The 25100-nt window shown below is 39.0% G+C and overlaps 4 protein-coding genes and 1 pseudogene across 7 annotated transcripts; 2 read left to right on the plus strand and 3 right to left on the minus strand.

The window, feature by feature from the left end:
* Nucleotides 1-350: 350 nt before the first annotated feature.
* LOC6620932 (probable G-protein coupled receptor Mth-like 3) lies at nt 351-4505 on the minus strand. 3 transcript variants are annotated; one of them, XM_032714194.1, is made up of 9 exons: nt 4381-4505; nt 2440-2943; nt 2230-2380; nt 1997-2173; nt 1680-1934; nt 1451-1622; nt 1178-1372; nt 1019-1110; nt 351-733 (listed from the first exon to the last, which is right to left on the minus strand). In XM_032714194.1, the coding sequence occupies exons 2-8, from the start codon at nt 2938-2940 to the stop codon at nt 1026-1028; spliced, it is 1536 nt and encodes a 511-aa protein (XP_032570085.1). In that variant the 5' UTR covers nt 2941-2943; nt 4381-4505; the 3' UTR covers nt 351-733; nt 1019-1025. The 3 variants fall into 3 exon arrangements, with proteins under 3 accessions (XP_032570085.1, XP_032570083.1, XP_032570084.1); XM_032714192.1 differs by lacking the exon at nt 4381-4505 and adding an exon at nt 4248-4301; XM_032714193.1 differs by lacking the exons at nt 1019-1110; nt 4381-4505 and adding an exon at nt 4248-4301.
* Nucleotides 4506-5628: 1123 nt separating this feature from the next.
* On the minus strand, nt 5629-9623 carry LOC6620873 (probable G-protein coupled receptor Mth-like 3). Its single transcript, XM_032714197.1, has 9 exons — nt 9570-9623; nt 7755-8258; nt 7545-7695; nt 7312-7488; nt 6995-7249; nt 6766-6937; nt 6493-6687; nt 6334-6425; nt 5629-6048 (listed from the first exon to the last, which is right to left on the minus strand). Exons 1-7 carry the CDS (start codon nt 9606-9608, stop codon nt 6642-6644), a joined length of 1344 nt encoding a protein of 447 aa, XP_032570088.1. The 5' UTR covers nt 9609-9623; the 3' UTR covers nt 5629-6048; nt 6334-6425; nt 6493-6641.
* A 1327-nt stretch (nt 9624-10950) lies between these two features.
* On the minus strand, nt 10951-13964 carry LOC6620874 (probable G-protein coupled receptor Mth-like 3). Of its 2 annotated transcripts, XM_002045034.2 has the most exons (8): nt 13078-13964; nt 12868-13018; nt 12635-12811; nt 12318-12572; nt 12089-12260; nt 11816-12010; nt 11657-11748; nt 10951-11371 (listed from the first exon to the last, which is right to left on the minus strand). In XM_002045034.2, exons 1-7 carry the CDS (start codon nt 13585-13587, stop codon nt 11664-11666), a joined length of 1545 nt encoding a protein of 514 aa, XP_002045070.2. In that variant the 5' UTR covers nt 13588-13964; the 3' UTR covers nt 10951-11371; nt 11657-11663. The 2 variants fall into 2 exon arrangements, with proteins under 2 accessions (XP_002045070.2, XP_032570086.1); XM_032714195.1 differs by lacking the exon at nt 11657-11748.
* A 4934-nt stretch (nt 13965-18898) lies between these two features.
* Nucleotides 18899-20590, plus strand: LOC116800294. The gene is made up of 2 exons (XM_032714198.1): nt 18899-20051; nt 20111-20590. Exons 1-2 carry the CDS (start codon nt 18984-18986, stop codon nt 20114-20116), a joined length of 1074 nt encoding a protein of 357 aa, XP_032570089.1. The 5' UTR covers nt 18899-18983; the 3' UTR covers nt 20117-20590.
* A 1910-nt stretch (nt 20591-22500) lies between these two features.
* On the plus strand, nt 22501-24313 carry LOC6620778 (annotated as a pseudogene).
* Nucleotides 24314-25100: the final 787 nt, after the last annotated feature.

Here is a 25100-nt window from a genome sequence, read left to right on the forward strand (position 1 = left end):
AAAGTTCATACAGGTTGGCGAACGGACATATCCCAATTAGGAATTAAATGCTTTATACAATAAGCAATAAATAAATATAATAGATTCGTTGAATACTGTGCAAAACGTAATAGAAAGGAAGGAAGGAAATTTTTAAATGAAAAAACTAGCTGAGAAATGAGTATCTTATAGTCGAGGAACTCGACTAGATCGTTTTTAGTAATTTTCTCTATCGTTCAATTGAATGACATTGTAAAATATGATTTTTTGCGGTTAATGTAAACCAATATTTCATTTTATTTAATTTATTTAAAACTTGTTGTTTTTTAACAACGATGTGCATGAAAAATTATTTAAAACTATGTTAAAAATATGTATGTTCCTCTCATTTATTCAACTTAATTATAGTCAGGAATTTTAGTTTCTCTTGATTCACAATCTTTAATTTTATTATTAGCATCCTAAATTAGTAATATTTTAAAGTCACTAGAAACACTTTTCTGTGGTAGGAATTAATCGTAATTTATAAAAAAAAATGCAGGAATTTAGATTTTTAGTTAGTCATTGTCATAACAAGTCATTATATAATTATTTACAAGCAGTACCAATTTTAAAAATTAATACTACGAGAGAGTGTAAGTGCTGCTCCGAAAAGGATTTCCCTGAGATTTCATCCTCAATGCCGAGTATTCGTGTCTATAACATCTGTGCATATCCGGGTAGAAGTTGCTTGGATCTCGCTTTGATGGCACGTCTAGGATGGATTAGAATAGATTATTATTGCTCAAAGTTATAACTTAATGGCCAATTACATTCAACATTTAATTAATGCTTAGACATGCTTAGACAGTGTGCATAAATCAAGAAACTTAAGAAGTGATAAGTAGCAAATATTCGTAGCCCATATGAGCATACGACATGTGAGCAATAATGAGCAAGCAAAGCAGCCTTTGGTCACGAACATTAGGCTGCCTGTTAGTGGTACAAAATAGAAGGTTTCCAACACCAAATGAACTAATAAACTGTATTTTTACATTACCCATATATTAAAAAACACTGGGTTCAATTTTTGTATTCTGAAGTGAGATATGTTCATCGCTGGCGCCGACTTCATTTCTCCCACCCTTAATCCTGCTCAGCCAAAAACGATGATAGAACCTGGTTAATTGGACCTCCTCTGAAAGAACCGATTACTTACCGTTCCTTCAGGAGCTTCAGTGTGCTGGGCCTCAGAACAAAGAGCACAAATATGATGGTGCCCTGGGACCAATTGAAGTAGTCAGCCACCATAAAAGCCTTGGCCCAAGCCTGCTTTTTGCTCAACAAAAACGAGACTATTTCCAAGCTCCACGACAAGCCCATGATGATGAAGAGTCGCAGGAATAGGGTGTAACTTTAAAAGACATTGAAAATAATTAAAATTGTTAACTTTTTGGATTTGAAACTGTATAAATTATTGTAAAATTATTACGTCTGCTTGTCCGAGTTGAGCCTATTGGTTGTGTTTTGCTGTTGAGTAAAGTTTTGGGCTTCCTTCTTCACTTTCATTATACGAAAAGCCGTCAGGACAAACATTGTTATGTTGAAAGCGATTAGCAACAGCATCGGACCATAGAAGTAGATCATGACAGTCATATCCCCAGCTGTTGGTTAACAAAACGAGTTACACCGCAGTTCTAATTATAGGAATAGTAACTTACTGTAGATCCAACAACTTTTTCCGACGCCCACGCGGGGTCTCAAATTCTCGTCATCAACCACCTGGTCAGCTATATAGGTGATTGCAGTCATGAGTAGCGGTATGCCCCAGGCATATACGTTGTATGCAAGGAACGGATTATCTGGCAAGAAACGGTTCAGCCAGCCGGAGTTGCCACTAAACGAATTCCAGAGAGTAAGACTGATGACAGAAAGCCAAAAGAACGCGGCGATGACGGAGAAGTAGCCCATGAACCCTGATCATGATATCGGAATGTCAAATTAGTCATCCTTTATCTTGTAATCGCCATAAGCAAACCTGCTGTAACGCAGAAGTGGGAGGAGTATTTCCACACGTTGAGGAGCAGGAAGAGATAGCCGAGGAACAAGGAGGCCAAGTAGCAAATGAAACACTTTCCGTGCAGGTTGCGAAGCTTCTTGACATAGAGGTACACGCTGATCGTTAGGACTATGCATATCATGGATATCACAATCGCTGTGAAAAAGGACATTAACGAAAAACCCTAAAATCAAGCAGGGAATTCAACTTACCAACGGTCTTCCACGTTCTCGAGTGCTCAGACGAAAGTGGACAGAAGTGGGGTGCAATTCGGATACTATCACCTATGAATGAAAGATGCTGGACGCAGTACTCCCGCTTGCTCAGTTCCGCATTGTCCCAGTGACGCAGAAGAGATCCATTCTACGGAGATTCAAAGACGGTTACACTCTTCAGAAGTGACAGGAACACAGGAAACTAACCTCAAACAGCGTGAATTTGTTGCCCGGCAGTTCGTGATTCATAAAGTACATCCGGGGACATCCGGGCTTGGCCAGGTCCGACTGCACGATCAGGTCCTCCTTGAAGTGTCTCCTGACCACCGACCCGTCGCTGAGCGTCACGTTCACGAAGGGATCGTGCTTGTTCAGCTCGTCCTCTGACATGTCGCCGTAGCACACGCTCATATTCATCTTTTGGTACTGGGGGCAGCAAAACCGGATGCAGGGCCTAAGGTGGCAGGCACATCCTCGTACGTGGCTCGCCACCTTCTCCTTCGAGTCGTCGGCCAGGAGCTTGTAGTCATACTTAGCAGTCAAGTGGGCGGGGATCAGCAAGCCTTCGTAGAGGTACGATCCGTTCGAGAACCTTTGCGCTTTTGAAATATCTACGGTGTCAAAGAAGTCGCAACCGGGAATTTCGGCATTTGAGTTTTGCAATAAAAGCAAAAGAACTGCGGTGATCGATCCAATAACTATTCGCATTTTCTGCCAAACAAAAAATCATATGATGAATTTTTCTTTATATTGGAATAGACATGCATAAATATGTACATATGTTTCTCATTAATGCTAATGGTGTGGCTTTTTTACTTGGGAGCGTAAAGGAAGACGTTAAAATATACATGCATACATATATTGTAGCTTAAATAGAAAATTCCACAGAAGCGAAGATACCACCCATTTATTATTATTTTTGTGTATGTATGTACATATAATAAACATCCGTTATTTTCCGCATTTTATGCGAATTAATTCTGCAAAATTTGTTTGCTTTTTAAGTGTGTTTCTGTTGTTTTTTAAGCATTTCACTTCTTGGAACCTTAAAAATTTATTCGGGATTTCCAAGAAATCTGCTCTCTAAAATTTGGCATACTAATGAATCATAGTCTCAAAAAAACAAAAAAAAATGTGCGCACAAGAGGGCGTTCATCAGACGCTGAGATAAGATAACATTATATAATACAATTCATTTTCTTCCGCTACCATTCAACTTTTATACTCGTCACATGTAAATTAAAACGGTTTACTAGATTTGCTTAAAAGTATGTAACATGTAAAAATACAAGTTTACGCCACTTTAAAGTAATACATAGACATTGATCAGGATCCCTAGCCGAGTAGACCTGGCCTTATGAAGGTCCAGATCTCGAGTCGTTATGTCCGCCCGTTTCTACGGAAACTCGTATTTGTTTTTATATATCTGCATATAACTTTAGATAAGATCACTATATCATAGAAATAATAAAAAGATAAATTAAAAATAAATTCACGCTCGTTGTTTCTGGCAATATACACTTTTGGTTTTAGTTCGATCCATATCAGGCGACTATATCATAAAGCTGCCATACAAAGAGTCGCTCAAAACTGCCCACTTTTTTGCAACATTTTTTGATATCTTTACATATTTATATTTCTCTTGTCAATTTCTATCGATTTACCAAAAATCCTTTTGCCATGCCTACGACAATAGCAATCCACGACTATAGCATTTTCTCTTATTTTTTAAATTCATTTGAAAGGGTATTTCGGCATCGACTTGCGGAAACTGCTTTATATCTTCGTTCTATTATGCGTGTACACATGTTTGTATGTGCATGTATGTACATTCATTCTCTTTTTTTTCGCACTGCCAAAATCTATCCGTAAGTTTGTATAACATATAAACATACATTTCTGCCAAAAATGTTTAATTAATGTCCGATACAGCCATGTGAAAATGTATCTATCCATGATGTGACTGGAAATTTAACAATCAAACAACACCAACATATTATATTATTCATACATACACATGTCGAATTCTTAAATGTGTTAGAAGAGAGCAACATTTCACGCTCTCTTAAATGCACAGAAATTGTTATTTAAACATTTTTGACTGGAAGGAAACTTATTTTATTGTTTAAAACATTGAAGAAGAGTAACCTTTTACACAAACAACTGATTTGCTGCGACAAATTTAAGTACCGATAAACCTTAAAGTTTTAATTAAAATACACAAGTGTGTGTATTCGCAGCAGCGGCTTTTTTTCTCCGACTGATCCGTTCCACGTCGAAAAAGAGACTAGTCTTCTGTGTTCACAAATTCAGATTGCGTCCGTATGTTGATACAGTTCTTCAAATGATAGAGTTGCCACTTAATTGCCAATATACTATCGATCTAATGGTTTGATCACGCCAGTTTTTTTTTAAATAAAAGGAATATTATTATTTTTAAAAGATGTTTCTGAACTTATTGATAGTTCTATAACTTTTAGTTCTACTGTTCCAATATTGGTTTTTCTTAACTTTTTCTTTCGAAAAGAACGTAACATATACGATGTTTCCGACCTTATAAAGTACACATTGTATGTACATATGTAGGTACATTCTTGATCAGGATCACCAACCGAGACGATCTGCCCATGTACGAGATTAAGCATGCAACGCTGAGTGAGTCGCTGCTTTCCAAGCTCTGAACAGACTACTAGTTACCCAGCATCTAAGAACATTTGGCAAAGGCTAATCAAAAATATTTTACAAGTAAATTCAACCATCTTATCACTACGTTTTGAGGGAACTCAAACAATTTTTATTTTAATTCAAACTAAAAGAGAAAACAAAAAACGTACAAAATTATACAAAACAAAAAATTCAAAAGTTTTTTTGGTATTCAGGAGTTTTAAGCTGATAAGAAGCTTTCTGAAATGTTATGGATTTAGTCGTTCTTTGCCTGGGGAGAAATGCGGTCTTTGGTATCGGTTGTTTTGTTGTCTTTGTTGACTTTTTGTCTTACACAAATGGATCCCTCCCAGTTTATAGAGACTCCTTGTGGAATATCAACCAGTCCCAAAATTAACGGTGGTCCCAATGCAGCCGAGAATTAAATGCTTTATACAATAAGAAATAAATAAATATAATAGATTCGTTGAATACTGTGCAAAACGTAATAGAAAGGAAGGAAGGAAATTTTTAAATGAAAAAACTAGCTGAGAAATGAGTATCTTATAGTCGAGGAACTCGACTAGATCGTTTTTAGTAATTTTCTCTATCGTTCAATTGAATGACATTGTAAAATATGATTTTTTGTGGTTAATGTAAACCAATATTTCATTTTATTTAATTTATATTCAAATAACTTGTTGTTTTTTAACAACGATGTGCATGAAAAATTATTTAAAACTATGTTAAAAATATGTATGTTCCTCTCATTTATTCAACTTAATTATAGTCAGGAATTTTAGTTTCTCTTGATTCACAATCTTTAATTTTATTATTAGCATCCTAAATTAGTAATATTTTAAAGTCACTAGAAACACTTTTCTGTGGTAGGAATTAATCGTAATTTATAAAAAAAAATTCAGGAATTTAGATTTTTAGTTAGTCATTGTCATAACAAGTCATTATATAATTATTTTTAGTTCTTTAAATGAATATTTAGAAATTGAGGCAGTACAAGCAGTACCAATTTTAAAAATTAATACTACGAGAGAGTGTAAGTGCTGCTCCGAAAAGGATTTCCCTGAGATTTCATCCTCAATGCCGAGTATTCGTGTCTATAACATCTGTGCATATCCGGGTAGAAGTTGCTTGGATCTCGCTTTGATGGCACGTCTAGGATGGATTAGAATAGATTATTATTGCTCAAAGTTATAACTTAATGGCCAATTACATTCAACATTTAATTAATGCTTAGACATGCTTAGACAGTGTGCATAAATCAAGAAACTTAAGAAGTGATAAGTAGCAAATATTCGTAGCCCATATGAGCATACGACATGTGAGCAATAATGAGCAAGCAAAGCAGCCTTTGGTCACGAACATTAGGCTGCCTGTTAGTGGTACAAAATAGAAGGTTTCCAACACCAAATGAACTAATAAACTGTATTTTCACATTACCCATATATTAAAAAACACTGGGTTCAATTTTTGTATTCTGAAGTGAGATATGTTCATCGCTGGCGCCGACTTCATTCCTCCCACCCTTAATCCTGCTCAGCCAAAAACGATGATAGAACCTGGTTAATTGGACCTCCTCTGAAAGAACCGATTACTTACCGTTCCTTCAGGAGCTTCAGTGTGCTGGGCCTCAGAACAAAGAGCACAAATATGATGGTGCCCTGGGACCAATTGAAGTAGTCAGCCACCATAAAAGCCTTGGCCCAAGCCTGCTTTTTGCTCAACAAAAACGAGACTATTTCCAAGCTTCACGACAAGCCCATGATGATGAAGAGTCGCAGGAATAGGGTGTAACTTTAAAAGACATTGAAAATAATTAAAATTGTTAACTTTTTGGATTTGAAACTGTATAAATTATTGTAAAATTATTACGTCTGCTTGTCCGAGTTGAGCCTATTGGTTGTGTTTTGCTGTTGAGTAAAGTTTTGGGCTTCCTTCTTCACTTTCATTATACGAAAAGCCGTCAGGACAAACATTGTTATGTTGAAAGCGATTAGCAACAGCATCGGACCATAGAAGTAGATCATGACAGTCATATCCCCAGCTGTTGGTTAACAAAACGAGTTACACCGCAGTTCTAATTATAGGAATAGTAACTTACTGTAGATCCAACAACTTTTTCCGACGCCCACGCGGGGTCTCAAATTCTCGTCATCAACCACCTGGTCAGCTATATAGGTGATTGCAGTCATGAGTAGCGGTATGCCCCAGGCATATACGTTGTATGCAAGGAACGGATTATCTGGCAAGAAACGGTTCAGCCAGCCGGAGTTGCCACTAAACGAATTCCAGAGAGTAAGACTGATGACAGAAAGCCAAAAGAACGCGGCGATGACGGAGAAGTAGCCCATGAACCCTGATCATGATATCGGAATGTCAAATTAGTCATCCTTTATCTTGTAATCGCCATAAGCAAACCTGCTGTAACGCAGAAGTGGGAGGAGTATTTCCACACGTTGAGGAGCAGGAAGAGATAGCCGAGGAACAAGGAGGCCAAGTAGCAAATGAAACACTTTCCGTGCAGGTTGCGAAGCTTCTTGACATAGAGGTACACGCTGATCGTTAGGACTATGCATATCATGGATATCACAATCGCTGTGAAAAAGGACATTAACGAAAAACCCTAAAATCAAGCAGGGAATTCAACTTACCAACGGTCTTCCACGTTCTCGAGTGCTCAGACGAAAGTGGACAGAAGTGGGGTGCAATTCGGATATTATCACCTGTGAATGAAAGATGCTGGACACAGTACTCCCGCTTGCTCAGTTCCGCATTGTCCCAGTGACGCAGAAGAGATCCATTCTACGGAGATTCAAAGACGGTTACACTCTTCAGAAGTGACAGGAACACAGGAAACTAACCTCAAACAGCGTGAATTCGTTGCCCGGCAGTTCGTGATTCATAAAGTACATCCGGGGACATCCGGGCTTGGCCAGGTCCGACTGCACGATCAGGTCCTCCTTGAAGTGTCTCCTGACCACCGACCCGTCGCTGAGCGTCACGTTCACGAAGGGATCGTGCTTGTTCAGCTCGTCCTCTGACATGTCGCCGTAGCACACGCCCATATTCATCTCTTGGTACTGGGGGCAGCAAAACCGGATGCAGGGCCTAAGGTGGCAGGCACATCCTCGTACGTGGCTCGCCACCTTCTCCTTCGAGTCGTCGGCCAGGAGCTTGTAGTCATACTTAGCAGTCAAGTGGGCGGGGATCAGCAAGCCTTCGTAGAGGTACGATCCGTTCGAGAACCTTTGCGCTTTTGAAATATCTACGGTGTCAAAGAAGTCGCAACCGGGAATTTCGGCATTTGAGTTTTGCAATAAAAGCAAAAGAACTGCGGTGATCGATCCAATAACTATTCGCATTTTCTGCCAAACAAAAAATCATATGATGAATTTTTCTTTATATTGGAATAGACATGCATAAATATGTACATATGTTTCTCATTAATGCTAATGGTGTGGCTTTTTTACTTGGGAGCGTAAAGGAAGACGTTAAAATATACATGCATACATATATTGTAGCTTAAATAGAAAATTCCACAGAAGCGAAGATACCACCCATTTATTATTATTTTTGTGTATGTATGTACATATAATAAACATCCGTTATTTTCCGCATTTTATGCGAATTAATTCTGCAAAATTTGTTTGCTTTTTAAGTGTGTTTCTGTTGTTTTTTAAGCATTTCACTTCTTGGAACCTTAAAAATTTATTCGGGATTTCCAAGAAATCTGCTCTCTAAAATTTGGCATACTAATGAATCATAGTCTCAAAAAAACAAAAAAAAATGTGCGCACAAGAGGGCGTTCATCAGACGCTGATTAACTAAGATAACATTATATAATACAATTCATTTTCTTTTGCTACCATTCAACTTTTATACTCGTCACATGTAAATTAAAAGGGTTTACTAGATTTGCTTAAAAGTATGTAACATGTAAAAATACAAGTTTACGCCACTTTAAAGTAATACATAGACATTGATCAGGATCCCTAGCCGAGTAGACCTGGCCTTATGAAGGTCCAGATCTCGAGTCGTTATGTCCGTCCGTTTCTACGGAAACTCGTATTTGTTTTTATATATCTGCATATAACTTTAGATAAGATCACTATATCATAGAAATAATAAAAAGATAAATTAAAAATAAATTCACACTCGTTGTTTCTGGCAATATACACTTTTGGTTTTAGTTCGATCCATATCAGGCGACTATATCATAAAGCTGCCATACAAAGAGTCGCTCAAAACTGCCCACTTTTTTGCAACATTTTTTGATATCTTTACATATTTATATTTCTCTTGTCAATTTCTATCGATTTACCAAAAATCCTTTTGCCATGCCTACGACAATAGCAATCCACGACTATAGCATTTTCTCTTATTTTTTAAATTCATTTGAAAGGGTATTTCGGCATCGACTTGCGGAAACTGCTTTATATCTTCGTTCTATTATGCGTGTACACATGTACACATGTTTGTATGTGCATGTACATTCATTCTCTTTTTTTTCGCACTGCCAAAATCTATCCGTAAGTTTGTATAACATATAAACATACATTTCTGCCAAAAATGTTTAATTAATGTCCGATACAGCCATGTGAAAATGTATCTATCCATGATGTGACTGGAAATTTAACAATCAAACAACACCAACATATTATATTATTCATACATACACATGTCGAATTCTTAAATGTGTTAGAAGAGAGCAACATTTCACGCTCTCTTAAATGCACAGAAATTGTTATTTAAACATTTTTGACTGGAAGGAAACTTATTTTATTGTTTAAAACATTGAAGAAGAGTAACCTTTTACACAAACAACTGATTTGCTGCGACAAATTTAAGTACCGATAAACCTTAAAGTTTTAATTAAAATACACAAGTGTGTGTATTCGCAGCAGCGGTTTTTTTTCTCCGACTGATCCGTTCCACGTCGAAAAAGAGACTAGTCTTCTGTGTTCACAAATTCAGATTGCGTCCGTATGTTGATACAGTTCTTCAAATGATAGAGTTGCCACTTAATTGCCAATATACTATCGATCTAATGGTTTGATCACGCCAGTTTTTTTTTAAATAAAAGGAATATTATTATTTTTAAAAGATGTTTCTGAACTTATTGATAGTTCTATAACTTTTAGTTCTACTGTTCCAATATTGGTTTTTCTTAACTTTTTCTTTCGAAAAGAACGTAACATATACGATGTTTCCGACCTTATAAAGTACACATTGTATGTACATATGTAGGTACATTCTTGATCAGGATCACCAACCGAGACGATCTGCCCATGTACGAGATTAAGCATGCAACGCTGAGTGAGTCGCTGCTTTCCAAGCTCTGAACAGACTACTAGTTACCCAGCATCTAAGAACATTTGGCAAAGGCTAATCAAAAATATTTTACAAGTAAATTCAACCATCTTATCACTACGTTTTGAGGGAACTCAAACAATTTTTATTTTAATTCAAACTAAAAGAGAAAACAAAAAACGTACAAAATTATACAAAACAAAAAATTCAAAAGTTTTTTTGGTATTCAGGAGTTTTAAGCTGATAAGAAGCTTTCTGAAATGTTATGGATTTAGTCGTTCTTTGCCTGGGGAGAAATGCGGTCTTTGGTATCGGTTGTTTTGTTGTCTTTGTTGACTTTTTGTCTTACACAAATGGATCCCTCCCAGTTTATAGAGACTCCTTGTGGAATATCAACCAGTCCCAAAATTAACGGTGGTCCCAATGCAGCCGAGAATTAAATGCTTTATACAATAAGAAATAAATAAATATAATAGATTCGTTGAATACTGTGCAAAACGTAATAGAAAGGAAGGAAGGAAATTTTTAAATGAAAAAACTAGCTGAGAAATGAGTATCTTATAGTCGAGGAACTCGACTAGATCGTTTTTAGTAATTTTCTCTATCGTTCAATTGAATGACATTGTAAAATATGATTTTTTGTGGTTAATGTAAACCAATATTTCATTTTATTTAATTTATATTCAAATAACTTGTTGTTTTTTAACAACGATGTGCATGAAAAATTATTTAAAACTATGTTAAAAATATGTATGTTCCTCTCATTTATTCAACTTAATTATAGTCAGGAATTTTAGTTTCTCTTGATTCACAATCTTTAATTTTATTATTAGCATCCTAAATTAGTAATATTTTAAAGTCACTAGAAACACTTTTCTGTGGTAGGAATTAATCGTAATTTATAAAAAAAAATTCAGGAATTTAGATTTTTAGTTAGTCATTGTCATAACAAGTCATTATATAATTATTTTTAGTTCTTTAAATGAATATTTAGAAATTGAGGCAGTACAAGCAGTACCCATTTTAAAAATTAATACTACGAGAGAGTGTAAGTGCTGCTCCGAAAAGGATTTCCCTGAGATTTCATCCTCAATGCCGAGTATTCGTGTCTAATAACATCTGTGCATATCCGGGTAGAAGTTGCTTGGATCTCGCTTTGATGGCACGTCTAGGATGGATTACAATAGATTATTATTGCGCAAAGTTATAACTTAATGGCCAATTACATTCAACATTTAATTAATGCTTAGACATGCTTAGACAGTGTGCATAAATCAAGAAACTTAAGAAGTGATAAGTAGCAAATATTCGTAGCCCATATGAGCATACGACATGTGAGCAATAATGAGCAAGCAAAGCAGCCTTTGGTCACGAACATTAGGCTGCCTGTTAGTGGTACAAAATAGAAGGTTTCCAATACCAAATGAACTAATAAACTGTATTTTCACATTACCCATATATTAAAAAACACTGGGTTCAATTTTTGTATTCTGAAGTGAGATATGTTCATCGCTGGCGCCGACTTCATTCCTCCCACCCTTAATCCTGCTCAGCCAAAAACGATGATAGAACCTGGTTAATTGGACCTCCTCTGAAAGAACCGATTACTTACCGTTCCTTCAGGAGCTTCAGTGTGCTGGGCCTCAGAACAAAGAGCACAAATATGATGGTGCCCTGGGACCAATTGAAGTAGTCAGCCACCATAAAAGCCTTGGCCCAAGCCTGCTTTTTGCTCAACAAAAACGAGACTATTTCCAAGCTCCACGACAAGCCCATGATGATGAAGAGTCGCAGGAATAGGGTGTAACTTTAAAAGACATTGAAAATAATTAAAATTGTTAACTTTTTGGATTTGAAACTGTATAAATTATTGTAAAATTATTACGTCTGCTTGTCCGAGTTGAGCCTATTGGTTGTGTTTTGCTGTTGAGTAAAGTTTTGGGCTTCCTTCTTCACTTTCATTATACGAAAAGCCGTCAGGACAAACATTGTTATGTTGAAAGCGATTAGCAACAGCATCGGACCATAGAAGTAGATCATGACAGTCATATCCCCAGCTGTTGGTTAACAAAACGAGTTACACCGCAGTTCTAATTATAGGAATAGTAACTTACTGTAGATCCAACAATTTTTTCCGACGCCCACGCGGGGTCTCAAATTCTCGTCATCAACCACCTGGTCAGCTATATATGTTATTGCAGTCAGGAGCAGCGCCATGCCCCAGGCGTATAAGTTGTAAGAAAGGAACCGATCCTGTGGCAAGAAACGGTTCAGCCAGCCGGAGTTGCCACTAAACGAATTCCAGAGAGTAAGACTGATGACAGAAAGCCAAAAGAACGCGGCGATGACGGAGAAGTAGCCCATGAACCCTGATCATGATATCGGAATGTCAAATTAGTCATCCTTTATCTTGTAATCGCCATAAGCAAACCTGCTGTAACGCAGAAGTGGGAGGAGTATTTCCACATGTTGAGGAGCAGGAAGAGATAGCCGAGGAACAAGGAGGCCAAGTAGCAAATGAAACACTTTCCGTGCAGGTTGCGAAGCTTCTTGACATAGAGGTACACGCTGATCGTTAGGACTATGCATATCATGGATATCACAATCGCTGTGAAAAAGGACATTAACGAAAAACCCTAAAATCAAGCAGGGAATTCAACTTACCAACGGTCTTCCACGTTCTCGAGTGCTCAGACGAAAGTGGACAGAAGTGGGGTGCAATTCGGATACTATCACCTATGAATGAAAGATGCTGGACGCAGTACTCCCGCTTGCTCAGTTCCGCATTGTCCCAGTGACGCAGAAGAGATCCATTCTACGGAGATTCAAAGACGGTTACACTCTTCAGAAGTGACAGGAACACAGGAAACTAACCTCAAACAGCGTGAATTCGTTGCCCGGCAGTTCGTGATTCATAAAGTACATCCGGGGACATCCGCGCTTGGCCAGGTCCGACTGCACGATCAGGTCCTCCTTGAAGTGTCTCCTGACCACCGACCCGTCGCTGAGCGTCACGTTCACGAAGGGATCGTGCTTGTTCAGCTCGTCCTCTGACATGTCGCCGTAGCACACGCTCATATTCATCTTTTGGTACTGGGGGCAGCAAAACCGGATGCAGGGCCTAAGGTGGCAGGCACATCCTCGTACGTGGCTCGCCACCTTCTCCTTCGAGTCGTCGGCCAGGAGCTTGTAGTCATACTTAGCAATCAAGTGGGCGGGGATCAGCAAGCCTTCGTAGAGGTACGATCCGTTCGAGAACCTTTGCGCTTTTGAAATATCTACGGTGTCAAAGAAGTCGCAACCGGGAATTTCGGCATTTGAGTTTTGCAATAAAAGCAAAAGAACTGCGGTGATCGATCCAATAACATGCATAAATATGTACATATGTTTCTCATTAATGCTAATGGTGTGGCTTTTTTATTTGGGAGCGTAAAGGAAGACGTTAAAATATACATGCATATGTCAAAGAGTCATCAGGATGCCCTTCTTCCTCTTCACTACTCTCGTTATGATTCGCGCGACGTTTTCTGGCACTTGAGCGAGGCATGTCTGTTATGCGTAACGATCGAAAACTGACTGACTGATCTCTTCTTCACAAAATCAGAATTATGCGCAGTTCTTGACTTTACACGCAATACCAACACAATTATGACAGTTGTTCTAGTCCGCATACACCAATACTTATGCACACCGCATTTTTCTGTATGCTTCTCGTTTTCGTACAGACATCTACTTCCCCCTCGCTCCTACCCACGACCAGACTACGTTCGGCAGAAACTCTAACGGTTGTCTGCCGCGCATCAGAAAAATAAAAAGAGGCGTCAGTCTCTCAATAATTAAACAGAATCTTTCAAAGGCTTATTTTTTTTTTTCTTCAAAATATAAAGTTATTCTTCATTCTTTATTACTTTAAATCAAACCAATACAAATATTTAAAACATCTCATTTATTACATTTAAGCCATGAGAACCGGACTACCATCACCTTTCAATCAAACAATCATAATTTTGTCTTCTTCAAACATAAATCGTTAACGTTCTTGATTTTCAATACATTTTTCTACTAGCGCACAGTTTTTCAAACCGGCCAGTCCATCTTTTGTTATCCGGCTAACATACGTGGCACCCAGATGGCGCAGTCTATAAGCCGGCCAACTAACTCACACCACCAACCATTACCAAATTTAAACAATTCCAACAAAATGGCGAACCACATAACTCGGGCACCCATGAGGTAGAGAAAGTCGTATTTGGAATAGGTCCGGAGGTTTACAAATTTTTAGTCATTCTCAAGATCACAGCCCTCACTGGCTTGATCACTGGCATCTTCTGTGCCTTCATCTTCAAATACTGTGGTAATCCTCTTCTCAGGCATGCATCGCAAAGATTCATGAGAATATTTATAAGTTCGGTTATTATTTAATGCTTTGAGTTTATATCGATCTCCTGGTAATACTTCGGCCACTACAAATGGACCTTTAAACTTAGGATATAATTTGGTCTGGTGACGCTCTTCATTTTTAAGTAAAACATGGTCTCCTAGCTTGTGTCTTACAATAGTGGCTTTGTTTTTATCGAATCTAGCTTTATCAATTTTGGCATTCATTTCCATGTTGCGTTTTGCTATTTCTCTAACTAAGCCAACATCGACAATATTTTGTTCTTTTACAACAGGTGTAAGCCCAAATGGCCTTGCTTCTCTGCCAATAAGTATCTCTAATGGACTGACTTTAGTAACTCTATTGGGTGTGCTATTAAGGGCCAGCTGAATCTCATATAAAGAATCCTGCCAAGATCCTGGGCCAGTTTCAACCGCAGTCAGCATGGACTTTAGAGTACTCATGACTCGCTCCACTTGGCCATTCGCACGACTAGCACCTGTGGCAATTAAATGTAAATCTATTTTCTGTGCTGAGCAAAAATCACGGAAAGCTGAACTAGCAAAACTACCACCTTGATCAGCAATAAGTCGGGAGGGGACACCGAATAATGATATAACAGACCTCACTGCCTTAATGCAACTATCGGTGTCTAGCTTCGTAGTATGAGAGAGATAGACAAATTTGGTAAATGCGTCTATCATCACAATTATATACTCCTTTTTCCACTAAGTTTACCACATGAACCGTATGCCACGGGATGTCAATTTTAGGAATGGGATGGAGTTCGGATTGTATTTTGCCAGACGGAGGTTTTGATATTCTACAAGTGATACAGTTGTCCACAAATTGGCGAACATACTTAGACATTTTATCGAACCAATAGAACTCGTACATTTTCTCAAGAGTTTTCTCCCACCCGAGATGCATAACTGACTCGTGTACGTTGTTGACAGCGGACCACCTAAACTGCTCTGGGATTATGGGCAGACATCGAGTCTTTCCATTTCTTTGAATTTTTCGGTACAGAGTTCCAGACCGTAGTTCATAAGTCTTGGCCAAATCCTCGGACAATTCATTATTACGCAATTTAGAGATAATGGAAGAAGTTTCTTCGTCTCTTTGCTGTTCAGCCAATAACCAGTTGTCGGATATTTCTGTCAGATTGATATGCCTTTCGACTACGCCTATGGAATTCTTGACAATTTTTGGAACCGGATTCCGAGACAGAAAGTCAACATGAGCCATACGCTCACCTGGTCTATACTGAATATTAAATTCGAAAGATTGCATGTACGACCACCACCTATGAACTCTAGGGGTCAGTTCTATCTTTGTACGAGAGGTTTTAAGCGAATTGCAATCAGTAAACACAACAAAATGACGGCCATGCAAGTAATGGCGAAAGTGTTTTATAGAATTGTAGACAGCAAGTGTCTCCAGTTCATATGAATGGTAACGCGATTCTGCTGAAGACGTCATCTCGCTAAAATATTCGATAACTCGAGGCTTCTGTTCAATCCGGTGCAGCAAAATAGCGCCGTAGCCGACAGAACTCGCGTCTGTGTGGAGCTCGATAGAAAATTGTGGGTCGAATATAGTAAGGACAGGTTCATTAGTTAAAATAGATATTACTTTTTGCCGTATTTGTTCATGCTCCAATTCCCACAAAAATGACCTGCTCTTTGAAGTAAAGGCGTAAAGAGGTTTCATCAGTTGTGAAAACTTGGGTACAAATTGTCGAAAATACGAGACTAGCCCAATAAATTGTCTCAACTGAGTGACGGACTGCGGAGGTGGCAAATTCAAAAGGGCTCGAATTTTCCTGGGATTTGGCCGAATCTCACCTGACTTAACCCAAATATTCAACACAAGACTTAAGAAAGGAACATTTTGTAATATTAAAAGAAAATCCAGCATGCGTAAGTGCTTGCAGTACTACTCGCAATCTATCAAAAGCTTCTTCTTTTGTACGTCCAATTATCATTACGTCATCCATATAAACAATGGCATACGAATGGGTAAGATCACCTAAGGCACGATTAATAGCTCTTTGGAATACAGAAGGTGCATTCTTAAGCCCGAATGGCATAGTCAAGTATTCGTACTGGCCTTCTGGGGTAACAAATGCCGTTCGCTCGACTGAATTCGGGTGAATTGGGATCTGGTGAAATCCGCTTGCCATGTCTATACAGCTGAAAAACTTTGCACCACTCAGCCTGGCTATTTGTTCAGAAATTAGCGGCAAAGGGTACCTGTCTGAAACGGTATTTGCATTTAGCTCTCTATAATCCACGCAGAGGCGGTCAGTACCATTTTTTTTTTCGGACAAGTAACATTGGGCTCGCAAAGGGGGACGAACTGGGTCTAATAATGTTTGATTCTAACAACTGTTGAATTAAATGCCGAACTTTTTCCTTCTCCTCTACACTCAACCTATATGGGCGCCTTTGAACCGTCTTATTCTGATCAATCAAGCGAATTTCTAACTGGCCCGTAGTCACACGGCTTAGTGGAATTCCATTTATGAATGACCCTGAATATTCTTGTAGTATTGACAACAATTGGTCTCTATCAGGTCCACGCAAATCAGTGTCAGCATTAGCCAAATCGGGATTCTTTTCGGAAACTTCAACAGACAACATATATAGGTTTTTCGTTAAACATAGTAAGAGATTTTGATGTTATTGTCACACCGACTCCCTGGCTCAAAATATCTCGACCAATCAGAGCGTCATACTTAATATAATTGTCTAACACTACATGAAACAATATTTCATATGAGCGTTCGCTTATCAAAACATTAGCCAATATCTGCAAAGTGCTGCAAATAGTATTGCTACCAAGACCCCTTAAAATAACTACGTTCCCCATTCTGGATCCAGATAGTCTCTGCGAAGTAGCCTCCTTGATGAGTGAACACTCGGCTCCAGAATCAAAACAAAATTGGAACGACTCACCAGATTGCGAAAACGTCCCTACGGGCTCAAAAACGGTACAGATGTTGACATCTTTAACAATGTTATTTTTGCTAGACGATGAACGCTCCTGACGATCAGGACATACGGTAGAGATGTGTCTAGCTTTTCCGCAGTTGAAACAAGTCAAAGTAGACCGGTCTTTCCCTGATGGTCGCCTGTCGGGTTGCTGAACGTGCACTGGCACTGTTTTTGATCGACAATCCGCCTTTTTATGACCAGGCTTTCCGCAGTTGTGACACTTGCAGTAGGGATTAGCTCGTTTTCCTGGCGGCTCTGATGTACCATCGTTTGGAAGGTGGCTCGGTCTAGCGTCGAATGAATAGGCCTTTAGTTCTTGGTGCAGCTCGTTCCGAGCCGTTCAGGCCGCAAACGCCTGTCAATTCCAGCTGCAGCGCCAGTGTAATGGAGACTGCGATTTGCTCCACGCTCAGCGTCTTCCATTTGGCCATAAGCGAAGTAACCATTCGGCTTCCGTATAACGACAGGCACTCGCCTTCCGCAGGGCGTCCATTTAGCAGATTCATAACTGCTGCCGCTAATGTTTCTGTTCCCGCAAAATGTTGCAAAAACAATTCTCGGAACTGTGGCCATGATATGCCAGGAAAGCAAGTCTGTGAAAGCCAATGAGACGCGCTTCCTTCCAGTGCACTATGGTCCAGAATTCGTTTTTTTTTGGCATAAACTCTAAATTTTTATGTCAATATATCGTCTTTTAGCAATTATTTTCTAATAGAAAATTGATCATATAAATAAAAACCAAAAACAAAATTGACCGAAAGCTTCACTAAATCTTTTTATGAGCTTTTAAAGTTGAAGTGTTAAACAGCTGATTGAGAGAATGCAATTCCCGCCAAATTATTTGTTTACTTTTGCACGTAGTACGATCGTTAATACGCATCCAAAAATTATAGTAAAATATGGAAAATAATTGTCAAGGTATGATGTTTTTAACGTATATATGTAATATATGTGTAGTTGTACTGTTTTTATGTTGTGTGACATCCAATTTATGTGTATTTTAACAGAAAATTCTAACGTGTCCCCTGTGTTTCGTGGAGTATAACTAATTTTCTGACAATTTCTGACAAAAGTTAAAAACGTCAGTTTGTACCTTTAACTATTTTCTTTCACGGTAAAGTAATATATTTTGCCCATTTTTGCTCGTTTTCTTAAAAATTTGATTTTATATAGGCAAGTTCGAGTTCACACATAGCGACCTCCTGGACATTTGGAGGCGTAACAATAGGCAAATAAGTTATGTTTCAGATTACGTTTATTCCGCAATCAACAACAATAATCTGGAATTGAAAAAGACAGAAGAGATTGACAAAAAAATAGTAAATTTTGAATTATTTATTAAAAAAAAACTGCCCGAGTGTAACAGACAACTAGACCGATTTATTTCCAAACATACCAAGTGGATGGCGTCTAAGATAACAATTCCTGTTAGTGATTTTGAAAACTCCAAGACACCCCAGCAAGTGGGACGCCGAAACTTATCTTACCAAAATGCAGGAGAAAGATTAAAAAGGAAACTGGCATCGAATCTGGCAAGTGAAAGTGACCACGACACAAGTCTTTTGATTCATGCAGCAACTGTTTCTGCTAGAAAAGAATGCAAGAGGGACGTTGCCTTTGTTCTTAAAGAAACTTTAAAAACACCAGAATTTCCAAGCGAATCGAGGATGCAAATTCAATGCCAAAAACCAACTCCTCTTTCACCAGATGAAGCTCTAGCTTATCTCCTGGAAAACACGCTGACAAAACAGCAATATATAAGCACAAGGCTTTTAAATAAAAGCCATAACAGCGATATATATCCGCCGTATAATGAAGTGATCGAAGCTAAATTACAGTGCCGACCAGAGGGTATAGAAGTAATGGAAAACACTGCTCAAGTGCTATTACAAAATCTCTTGGATCATACAGCGCAAAGATTAATTAAGTTGCAATCTGATGTTTTCAAGGAATTTCCAGATATCTTTAAAATCAAATTAATTTGCAGCTACGGATTTGATGGGACAACTGGTCATAGTGCTTACAAGCAGAAATATGAAACTGAAGCACTTGGCACACCAATTTCTGATCAATCTTTATTTGTAACTTCTGTCATACCCATACAAATTATAGATTCGTTTGATCGGCATATCTGGATAAACAGAGCACCGCAGTCCATTCGATTTTGCAGACCTCTAAAAATTGAGTTGATAAAGGAAACTGCTGTCCACATAATGATGGAAAAAAATCAGTTAGATAATCAAATTAATAATCTTACGCCATTCACTTATAAATATGATGAAAATCGTGACATAGAAGTTAGCTATGAAATGCACATGACACTTATAGATGGAAAAGTCCTAAACGTATTAACAGACACTAAATCTACTCAATGTTGTCCGATCTGTGGAGTCAGCCCAACACAAATGTTGAAAATTTCAAATTTTAGTTCAGAAACCTTTGTACCAAAAGTAAAAGCTTTACAATTTGGGGTAAGTCCACTACATGCCTGGATCCATTTTTTTGAATTTGTTTTAAACGTATCATACAGAGCTGAGATAAAAAAGTGGCATATAAAAGGAGAGGACAAGGTTAAAATGAGTATTCGAAAAAAATATATCCAGGAGGAAATGTGGAGAGAAATGGGCCTTCGAGTAAGCAAAGCAGAATGGCAGCGGCAATAGCAATGATGGTAATACGGCAAGAAGAGCTTTCGCAAGTACCAAATTCTCGTCGATAACCAGCTTTAACGAACATCTTTTGGAAAAGTTTCACATTATTTTAATAGCAATATCATCCAACTATTTTATAAATTCCGACAAATTTCGTTCTTTTTGCGATATAACTTTTCAATTATATATGCAAACGTATCCATGGTATCCTATGTCACCAACGATCCATAAAGTACTGGTCCACGGATATCAAATCAATAATTCGGCGTTGGTTCCACTTGGATGCCTAGGCGAAAATGCGAGTGAAGCCCGGAATAAACTTTACAAAAGGGACCGATTATCACATGCAAGGAAAAATAGTCGGATCAGTACGATGAGTGATATTTTCCACAGAGCTATTGATTCCTCGGACCCACTATTATCAACAATATGTTTAAAAGAAAGAGAGAGAAAAAATAGGAAAAAACCACTTCCGAAGGCAGTAATAAGTCTTTTGGAAATACAGTCTAATTTTAAAACTGATCCATCAGACAAAATATTGGACTCACATTCTGATTCTGATTCGAGTTCAAATTCGGAAAATTATAATGTAGAGCTAGAAGAAGAAGAGGGCGATTATTTTTAAAACAACAATGTACACACTTTTATTTAAAAAAAATGAAATTTCGTTGACTCCTGAGTCATACCAGTAGTTAATATGGGAGGCAAGAGAGGGCGTGGTCGCACAGACTTCAAATTTTGTGTGCAAACTATTTGTGATTTAACAACAAAATGTACAAAGTTTCAAGTCTGTAGCTCAATTTTTAGAGTTTATGCCAAAAAAAATCGAATTCTGGACCACAGTGCAGTGATTTGCTAAGGGTCATCACAAGAGCGCTGCCTTCCAGTTGGTTTTCGGACAAGATGTAGTCCACCGTTGAACACCAGGATTGCGCATCTGATCCCGCACGTTCAGGATTAAACCTGGGCAAAACCACAGCAAACGATTCTCTTGACTCTCTTTGTGAGTGTTGCACTTGTTTCAAAAGTTCGGAAAAATGGCGATTTTGCGACTCCAAAATTGTCAGCAAACTATTTTCATTGTTCAAAGTAGGTATAGGCGATCCCACTTCTGATGTCGAAGAGTCATCAGGATGCCCTTCTTCCTCTTCACTACTCTCGTTATGATTCGCGCGACGTTTTCTGGCACTTGAGCGAGGCATGTCTGTTATGCGTAACGATCGAAAACTGACTGACTGATCTCTTCTTCACAAAATCAGAATTATGCGCAGTTCTTGACTTTACACGCAATACCAACACAATTATGACAGTTGTTCTAGTCCGCATACACCAATACTTATGCACACCGCATTTTTCTGTATGCTTCTCGTTTTCGTACAGACATCTACTTCCCCCTCGCTCCTACCCACGACCAGACTACGTTCGGCAGAAACTCTAACGGTTGTCTGCCGCGCATCAGAAAAATAAAAAGAGGCGTCTGCATGGCGCGTGCCAATTTCGTTTCATTTAAATGATCTGCGACAAATACATTAAAAATCAATCACCAAAAATGCGTTAGCCTTGTCAATTTCAATGTATTTTTTATATATTTTTGAACGTTTAGATATTATAAATTTAAGGAGCAACGAATTATTGCTTATTTCACCAATATTACTTCTTAAATAGCTTTTAAAAGCTTATTGATCCTGAACACTTCGACTAATAAGGCAAAATAAACATAACTATTCTATTGTATTTTACTCTACGAACAATGCGAAGTCCTCATATTTGACCTATTTTGTGCGAACTTATCCCACTGTGCCCAACTTTGGTTGCAATTGTTGCGATGGAAGGCGTCGCACTTCCGCTCTTCCGGCGATTCCTGCGCGCCTGTGCCGCATTTTCCAAAGCGCCCACACAAATGACGCCGCACGGCTTGCAGCGCAGCTGCATCCGTTTCCGGGGGCGGTGGTGGGAAGCTGTCCTTTGGCGGGGGCGTGGCCACGGCACAGACTGCTGCCAACAAGAGCAGGCGAGCAGGAGCGACCAGAAGGGTCCAATACTCAATGCTCCGTACACCGGCGCTTGCCATACGGTGGCTTCACTGTTCCTGGAACTGGTTGCAACCCCCAAAACGAGTGCAATCTCCGAACTGGAAGCGAGCTGCAGACTGGAAGGCTTCAGGCGGGATACACATTAATGCGGAGGAGTAGCTGCCGTCCAGGTCCTGCAGCTCCTGGGACCAGAGTAGTGTTCCAGCAGGCGCCAAAGGCACCGCTCGCAACGCGGCCGTTTTTGGTCCAATTGGTTTGGATTAAGCCGATTGTTGCCAAAAAAAAGAAGAAAAACTGCAGCTAGCCATCCAAAACAATACAACAAATACAACAGAGTACGTTTTCCATATTCCATTGTATTGCAAAATCATTTCACCCTTTTCTTCGTTTTCAGCAGGTGCAATTTTTGCAACAATCTTTGATTGACAACGAAAGCAGCAAAAAAAACAACAACAGGTGGGTTTTAAAACTGTGCAAAAAAACAATTCAAATATATAAAAATATAAACACAAAACAAAACGGCAAACACACGCAAGACGCTCGATAAAAATGTTTACGAAAGTGAGATATCTATGAAGAAAAAGCCTTCCCTGCTATTTCTGGCATTTCTGCTTGGCCAGGATTGACTTTTTGGCGCCCACACGAGCAGACAGATGGTTCACCCCACCCACGCTTAAGATACTTAATACAAATGCAAATCCCAACACACACACACTCGCATTTGCATTTGCATCTGCAACAGTTTTCAATGCCAGGCCATAAAAATAAATCAGTGCGCAAAAATGATGAGTGACTCGCTGAAAACAAAAGTGATATAATGATCAGCACATTGTTAATAGATGATCATCAGCGGAGCTTTTCTATATGACAGCAAAATGCGTGGGATTCAATAAAAGTAAGAAGACAAAACTCGACAGCTTTCTAATGTCGTCACATAAATGGAAAGAACATGTTCACTATTAGTAGATAGATGAAAACGAGAAATAATACAACGAACTAAGGAAGTAATCTAATGTCAATTTACTTCTTTGTCTATTATTCAACTTTCAGTACCTAAATCAAACTATAAGAATTGAAAATGACCGAGTATAAACCATCCACTTCGTGGCCCCACCGGATGATGAGCTTCCAGTGCCGGCAGGCAGACCTGAATCGTCTGGTGATGAACTATCTGGTCACAGGTGAGCCTCACTAGTATGCTACCCTTCCTAGCTGAAGTACATAACTTCCATTTAGAGGGCTATCAGGAGGCCGCCAAGCGTTTCATGACCGAGGCGTCTGTGAAGCCGGGTCCACACATGGACACCATCGGGGATCGTTTGAGGATTCAGGATGCCGTGCGTGTGGGTCAGGTCAAGTACGCCATGGACCTGGCCACACGGATCTATCCACGCCTTTTCGAGACCGACAACTATGTGTTTTTCCACATGCAACAGTTGCGCCTGATCGAGATGATCAGGGATCAGAAGATGGAGAAGGCCATAAGTTTGCCCAGAGCAAGGCAGGGGTTTTTTCCAAGGTCGATCCAAGGCACTACCACGAAGTGGAGCGGACCATGGGTCTGCTGACCTTCGATCGGCCGGAATACAGTCCGTACGGGGAGCTGATGTACTACTCATATCGCCAAAAGGTGGCCGGTGAAATAAATGCAGCCATGTTGCGATGCCACGAGGATGAGGGTAAGAGCAAAGAGGAGCCCATGGAGCCAAGAATGATGTTCCTCATCAAGCTGATCCTTTGGGCCCAGGCCAAGCTGGATCGCGAGGGATTCACCGACTTCCACAAGCTTGATCTTGGCCACGCGGATTTCGAGGAGGAGTTCCGCAGGAGTTTCCAGGGTTTCTAAGAGTCCATAATTATACAATAATTGTCCAACGATTGTCGGTCGGCGTCTACTGCGAAACTTTTTAAATGTACGTTGATTTTTTTTTTTTAGCAAATCTACACATATAAATGTATTTTTTTTTTGTGGTAAACCAACATAAATAAGTGTAATTTTTTAAATGGATGTTGAATATTAAATATTTCCATGTCTTGATGTAAATTGGAGCAAACTCAATCTTATTATTCACTCGGTTTGTTGCTGGTAATCTTCGTCACGTGCCAAACGAGAGCCGTTTTTAATGGTTTGTTTTTCATTGCTGCGATAAGACGAGAAGTACAACTTATGAATTTGGAAAGCTCTTCAATTTAATTTTAAAGTTTTTCAAATATATTTCAGGGTGCAATATTATGTTAAAGACTTTTCTTTAGCTGCAATTTAAATGGCCGCGAATCAGTGTAAATACCTTTATTTTTTTGCCTTTTCATTTAATGTTTTTTTGCATACGTTCTCTGTAAGCTATAAACCTCATCGCTGGCCTACGTCATTTGCTTGGGTATTGTGACTTTGGCTGAGCGGGCGCCTAATCTAATCGGTGTGGCTAAACTTAACCCTGAACCCCGAGGAGACTGGGAAATAAACAAGTGAGAGAGAAGCGCACACATAATTCACCCTTTGCACCCCATCAAAAATGCAATGCTTTGTATCAAGGGGCAGTAGCAGCGTTTTGTTTGTGCCTTCGAATAGCTGGCAGATAGATAAGGAATAGGAAAATACTTGTGGAAAATCAAATCGAAGGTTGGCGCCCTGGTTGGCGATAAGACCTGGCCATTGTTTGATAAAAACACACGTTTGCAACAAAGTTTGCGCTGGCGGTTCAACATTCATAAGTAAGTATGCACATATGTATGTATGTGCCGATTGCAGCTGAACAAACCAAAGTAAGATCGTCGCGGAAACGTGAGTTACGTGCCAAGTTTCCACTTGGCTTTCCTCGCTCTGTTTCCATGCAGC

This window comes from Drosophila sechellia, chromosome 2R, assembly GCF_004382195.2.
Source record: "Drosophila sechellia strain sech25 chromosome 2R, ASM438219v1, whole genome shotgun sequence".
NCBI classification, from domain to species: domain Eukaryota; kingdom Metazoa; phylum Arthropoda; class Insecta; order Diptera; family Drosophilidae; genus Drosophila; species Drosophila sechellia.

Coding starts and splice junctions, on each gene's coding strand:
- LOC6620873 (XM_032714197.1), bottom strand. CDS start 9,608: ATGTTGCTCTCTTCTAACACATTTAAGAATTCGACATGT. Junction 7,250..7,311: donor CCACTTCTGCGTTACAGCAG/GTTTGCTTATGG, acceptor TATCATGATCAG/GGTTCATGGGCTACTTCTCC. Junction 6,688..6,765: donor CTCAACTCGGACAAGCAGAC/GTAATAATTTTA, acceptor TGTCTTTTAAAG/TTACACCCTATTCCTGCGAC.
- LOC116800294 (XM_032714198.1), top strand. CDS start 18,984: ATGGCGTCTAAGATAACAATTCCTGTTAGTGATTTTGAAAACTCCAAG.
- LOC6620874 (XM_002045034.2), bottom strand. CDS start 13,587: ATGTACATATTTATGCATGTTATTGGATCGATCACCGCAGTTCTTTTG. Junction 12,261..12,317: donor AAAAAATTGTTGGATCTACA/GTAAGTTACTAT, acceptor GTTAACCAACAG/CTGGGGATATGACTGTCATG. Junction 11,749..11,815: donor CTGAAGCTCCTGAAGGAACG/GTAAGTAATCGG, acceptor TTGGCTGAGCAG/GATTAAGGGTGGGAGGAATG.
- LOC6620932 (XM_032714192.1), bottom strand. CDS start 4,286: ATGTTGCTCTCTTCTAACACATTTAAGAATTCGACATGT. Junction 2,944..4,247: donor CATTTAAGAATTCGACATGT/GTATGTATGAAT, acceptor TTTGTTTGGCAG/AAAATGCGAATAGTTATTGG. Junction 1,623..1,679: donor AAAAAGTTGTTGGATCTACA/GTAAGTTACTAT, acceptor GTTAACCAACAG/CTGGGGATATGACTGTCATG.